This window comes from Chaetura pelagica, unplaced genomic scaffold (assembly GCF_000747805.2).
Source record: "Chaetura pelagica isolate M959 unplaced genomic scaffold, ChaPel_1.0 scaffold511, whole genome shotgun sequence".
Classification (NCBI taxonomy): Eukaryota; Metazoa; Chordata; class Aves; order Apodiformes; family Apodidae; genus Chaetura; species Chaetura pelagica.
Genome location: NW_009952161.1, coordinates 73,072 through 78,875, shown reverse-complemented (window position 1 = coordinate 78,875; position 5,804 = coordinate 73,072). Strand labels below are relative to the sequence as shown.

The following is a 5,804-nucleotide window of genomic DNA, read 5'->3' as shown; positions in this document are numbered from 1 at the left end:
GGGGCTCGGTGACACTCACTTCCCCAGCGGGCAAGGTGCTCTTCTCAGCAGAAGCAGGCAGGGTAGCCCAGCTACATTTCTGTCTCTGCTAAGAGGCTGTCACCCAGACCTGACGTCATCAGGACCATCTGGGAGCTGGAATCTGGAGAGAGAGAGAGGGAGAGGGAGAGCTGGAGAGCGCAGAGCTGTGTGCCAGATCCAGAGGGCAGGATGAGGAATTAGACCGCTGCGGGGTGGGAAGCAAACTGCTGAGAGGATTGTGAGATTAAGTAGTAACTAGGTCTCCTCTGGCCGTGTAGCAGAACAGAATCGATGTTTGGGGAAGGAAGGCAGCAGAGACTGCAGTAAGAGCCCAGGGTGGGGCTCTGCATTTGTTATCTTGGCTGTCAAAAGGCAGATTGGCTCTGAACCCTCCCCCTATACACTTGCAGGTGATACTGACTACCCAGCCCTGTGCAGACCTTCAAATCTGCACTCACCACTTATTTTTTCAGCTAGAGAGACCACGTCCAGGTGGGATGGGCTGGCAGGCTGCAAACCAACCAAACCCACGTAGGGTGGTAGTGGTGTTGCCTTCCCAAGAGCAGGGAAAGCAGTGGGCAAGCTGCCATTTTGTGGCAGCAGAGGCCTGGAAATCCTGACTTTCTGTGCTGCATGAATGGAGGGTTTGTGCAGCCCTCCCCTGCCTGCATCAGGAAGGTGAAGGCAGCTTGCTGGCTCTGCGATGGCACACAGTGTCAGCCAGGAACACTGTGACTCTCTCCACACAAAGTGAATCAGCTGGAAGGAGGATGGGCATGCATAGTAAGTAAGAAACTCAGCAGTATAGCAGTTTTTCATCCAGAAGCCTTTTTAAACAGAAAAAAAAAATAAAATTGCTTTTTCATGGATGTGACAGAGGGGAAGATTGTTAGTGACCATGTCCTTCAGACCCAGAGTCCTACACATTCAAAACTGCTGCATAGTATCTCTAATTTGGGGATCAATTTCTGGAAACTGGATCCAAAACTTGGTCAGAACTGTCAGTAATGGATTTTCATGGCTCTAATAAATGGGAATCCAGATGTTTTGAGGCCCAGGGTGTGGTTGTGCTTGCTGCTGCTAGTCTAATATGAGAATTGGGAGGGGGGAAGGACAACTAAAGGTAAAAACCAACAAACCAAGCCAGTGGGATCACAATCTAGGCATGACAATGTGCAGTATCATATATGCAAACATTAGACAACAGGCTACTGCTATCACTATAATACACCTTTTTCTACTACAAGCAATAGACAGGCTGTGACACCTGGCTAACCCTTCACACGTTTGGGATGCAGAGATGGGAATTGCTGATGCTGTGCATATTGCAGAGAGGTTCTGGAAGCAGTGAGGAAATTACATGAGTTTTGGCTAGGTTACCTGGCAAAGGCCCCCAGCATCTTTAAATGCTCCTGCCCTTGAGTTTTAAGGCTTTGCACAAAGATTTCACTCCTGCAGCATCAGAGAAAATGCCTTTGAGGCACCATTTCTACTCTTAGCAGCAGCCGCATTGCCCTTGGAGGCTGCCCGTCCAAGTGCAGCTCAGCCCAACACTGACATGAAGGTCACACCTGGAGGCTGCCTGGATTCCAGTTCACAGGGAGAAGGGGCAGACCCCCCTCACCAACACACCAGGAGAGACCAGTGGTGCTGGAAATGCCCCAAACACCCCAATTCCTGCCCATCAGCCCCTGACCACAGCCCAGGTCCCAGAGCTCTTACTGTTCTGGCAGATCCAGGGGTTCTTCTCCCTGGCTGTGACTTCACGAGCCTCCGTCTCTTCCTCTTCCTCACCCTCCGAGAGCAGGTCAGAGATCTGCTGCTGTAGCTCGGGACTGATGTTGTTCTCTGCCAGGATGAGTGTCCGTAGGGCTGTGGGGTAATTCTCTACCATGTCCAGCAAGGTCTGGGCAGAGAGTGAGATAAACAGGCTGACAAGCAGCACAAAGAGCAGCTAGGCTGAGCAGAAGGAGCTTCAGTGCTCTGTCTGCCTGCAAACTCCAGCCCTCCTCTTCTTACGTCTACCTTCCCTTGGCTTTGACTCCCCTTTGCCAGGCTTTCTGCAAGCCTGAGGACCTCTCATCTTTCTGTGGGAAGAGCTGTGCCCAGATTTCCTGGCAATATCTAAAGAAGAAGGGACAGCTCTAAATCCCCGTTGCTGCCACATATCCAGACTAGTCCCCTCTTACTGCTGGGAGCTGGGGCTGTGAGAGGAGAGCCTGTGCTACCAAGCCTTGGCCCCTATCTGTTCACAGAGCACTAGCTCTGATCTTCAGTCACAAGTCCAACCCCCTTTCTTCTTTCCAGAAAGCCAGACTACAAATAGAGCCACGTGTTTCTCCTTGCTGATGTGGGAGATCCAGGAGCCCTAGCTTAGAGCTGTGCCTTACGAGCTCCTCCTGTGGCTGAATGTAACGGGCCAGGGGAAAGCAGCAGCACCCCTGGGTGCAGGGAAGGAAGGGGGTACATGTGGAATGGAGGAGTGGGGTGGAGACAGGTGTAAGTCCTAGACCCCTGTAGATGGCCAAGACCTATGCCCCTGAGATGTCAGTGATGCTGTAGAGTAACTATAGGCTCTCATACCTGGGCTGACTGGTTGGTAAGTCCTGTTCCCTCCAAGTCCAGAACTTCAAGAGTTCGACTGGAGGCCACAGCGACGGCAAGCATCCCTGCTACCTGGTCACCTGTGGGAGAAGAAAACAGGGGCTTCAGCAGTGCCTGTCTTCCCTCATGTAATACCACATGTCCTCGTGGGCCTGGGGCTGTCACAGGAACATCCTCCGAGTATTTCTGCCATCAGACAACCTCCAGATCTCAGTTACCTTGGAGAGGAAGAAAAGCAGTTAACTGAGAAGAGAAACAAGGTAAAGGGGCACCATTTTCTGGTTATGGGAGTAGTCGCTGATTATCAGAGGGAACACGAAGAAACACAGTGAAATTTTTTTTATTCCCCAAGGAACCACATCTTCCCAAATCTCCTGCCTACTCAAGGATACAAGTGCCTTTAACAGTCCCTATAAGATGCAGATTAAGGAGCTGAATACCTCAGTCTAGGGAGAGGTTGGAGCCAGACAGAGGACTATGTACCAGCTGATGGAATGCCTCCCTGGAAAGGAGGTAGACTTTTAGGGGTGGATACAGTAGGACCAGGTGCATTAAAGATTGATGCTGGTGAAGAGACAAGATTTCAGCATGTTCTCCTGGCATTCCTTGGTGAGTACCAAGATACTGTACAACTGTGATACCTTCTCTTGAAAAAAAGCCCACCAGACATGTCAGGTAACATGCTGTGGCCTTTCCTGCCCAAGAGGAGGTACCTGGTCAGACAGACAGGGGCTGGAGGCAGGCTCTGTTTCTAGATGGGGCAAGGAGGGAAATGCCCTGCTGATGCTCAGGGAGGCATGGCCTGGTCTCCTCATCACCTTGCAGCAGAGATGGAGAGAGTTGGTTTCTATGACAACAAGTGCCAGGCTCTCCTACTCCTCCCTGCTCTGCCAGAAAGATGAAGGGGGGGGGGGAACACACTGAATCTGCCAAGCCAGCATCAGCACCCGAGTCTTCAGGAACAGGGGAAACATGGAGGGTGAAACATGATGACAAAGGCAGTGGAGCAGCCAAGGCAAAACCTCCTTTCTGCATCTCCCTGCAGGGCATGTGGCCACCTCACACAAGCAGAGCAGCAAGGCTGGCTTCCCTACAGCCGGGGGCACCTGGCAGGGTGAACTCACTGCTGAGAACCAGTAGGGACCTATGAAAGAAACTGCCCCATCCTGCTGGTGATGTTTTACCACCTTTCTAGAACTCAGTCCTCAGCCACTCACCAACACAAATCACTGAGGCAAGAGTGCAGCAGCCCCTGCTCCTCCTCCCTGCCCCCCCAGCTTACCTAGGGGGTTGTAGTCCAGGTTGAGCACACGGAGCTGTGAGCTGTGAGCCACTGCAATGGCCAGGCGTCCCCAGCCTTTGCTTGTGACGCCTGGGTTAGCGCTCAGCGTTAGCTCCTTGAGGCCTGGAGAAGAGAGAGAAGGCAAACCAGAGCCTTAGGGTCACAAAAGCAGTCACAGGGGAAATAGTTCAGCTAACCAGAACAGCTTTGAGTGGTGTCCCCTGTACTCCAATGGGCTGAAGGGTTTGCTTTGCACTGACAACTGTAATCACATACTTCACTGATCAGTGATACATTTCACTGCCTTCAGCAGCATCCCTTCACTTGCCTGTGCTGTGACTGCCCCATTTCTCTCCTCCCCCAGCCTGTGTCCTCCTTACCCTAAATAGAAAACACAACAGAAACAAGTAAGGAGTGTGCAAGGCAAATGACCAGAAGGAGGAGGTGGTACAAGGTGGCAGGTTGAAAAGAGGGTAACAGGCAGAGCAGGCTCTGAAGCCTGCACCTGGGAGAGGTTTCCAGCAGAGACAACAGCATCAGTGGCACCGTGAGCACACAGAGAAGAAGGTGCTGGGGAGACATGGAAAGCATTTTGAGAGTCAGAAGAGAGGGGTGGTGTTACCTCAGCAAACTCCAGCTCTCAGCTTAATCGGCCCACTGGCCTCTGACTAACAAAGATCACTGCCTGCAAACATCTGGGTCTTGGCCCTAGGTCTATGACCATGTAACTACACACTCACAGAATGCACCCACAAGCAAAGACAATTCCCAGGCACTGACAATAAAGCCAAGTGCTGAGGTGGAGACACACCATATATTTCTCTGCAGTCATTATCTACAAAACAATGCAAAATACTCAATTTAACGTCCGAACTGTTCCCTCCTCCAGTTTCAAATGCTCCTGTCACGAACCAGAAGTAACCTGTTGGTCCCTGAGCTCCAAACTGCCAGCAGGACGGATCAATATCTGAAAGCCCGTGCCTGCCCAAGGAAACTGCTCCTCTTATTGCTTGGCTTTTCTGCTTTGCTTAAGTTAGGACATGAAATTCCTCATCCCAGACAAACTACAGAGCCTGCCTCCTCCAGGGCTGAAGATGTACTGCTGCATGAATCTGCTCCACGTGGAGGTCCTTGTGCAGCCCACGACCCCCGGTGCTTACCGGACTTGGCCCCGTCAGGCGGCAGGAGCCCACAGATCAGGTTGATGCCTTCATCACCCAGCATGCAGTCTCCTAGGTCCAGAGCCACCAGCGAGGGGTGGATGGAGAGGGCAGGGTTGAGGAGGGCCAAGCCTGCATCTGTCAAGGGACTCCCATGGAGGCTGTGCAGGTAAAAGGAAAAATTACTAAGCAGCCTTTTTTCCTAGGATCTAACTATCCCGGTGGGAAAAGGGAAGCAGATGAAATGAGGATGACAAATCCTGACCCCAGGTGGGGAAAAAAGCACCGAGAAGCCTCTGCTGCGAGGGTAACCCAGCTGCTACGGTGACCCTGCTCTCCCTGCGGGGACGAGGGGGTGCCAGGGATGCCAGCGGGGCGGGAGCAGCCCCTGCCAGCGGGGCAACGCAGGCTAGAGAGGTCGGGACGAAAAGCCGGCAGGGGCAGAGGCAGCTCCCTCCCAGCTGGGTGAAGGGCGAAGTGTTACCCTCTGCAACGTCAAGGGCGTTTTTCCTCCAACGAGAGGATTCAGCAGCTGGCCCGGAGCTGCGAGCTCCCCGAGGAGCCCGCCCGGCCCGGCAGGGGCACCCCCGGCCGCTCCCCTCCCCGCGGGACTCACAAGAGCGACTGGACGGAGCGGTTTGTCTTCAGGGCCTCGGCCAGCTGCTTGACGCGGTTGATGTTGGAGACGATGCCCAGGTTGAGGTTGAGCTGGGCCAGGGAGCGGGACTCGGCCGCCC

At 53.2% G+C, this 5,804-nt stretch overlaps 1 protein-coding gene across 1 annotated transcript; it reads right to left on the bottom strand.

Moving 5' to 3' along the window:
• Positions 1-21: 21 nt before the first annotated feature.
• On the bottom strand, positions 22-5,802 carry LRRC73 (leucine rich repeat containing 73; the record flags this gene model as incomplete). Its single annotated transcript, XM_010007254.1, has 6 exons — positions 22-142; positions 1,744-1,927; positions 2,605-2,705; positions 3,908-4,030; positions 5,068-5,228; positions 5,684-5,802. Coding segments are annotated over 6 exons (759 nt in total), but the record flags the coding sequence as incomplete, so codon positions are not given.
• Between the last annotated feature and the right edge of the window lie 2 nt (positions 5,803-5,804).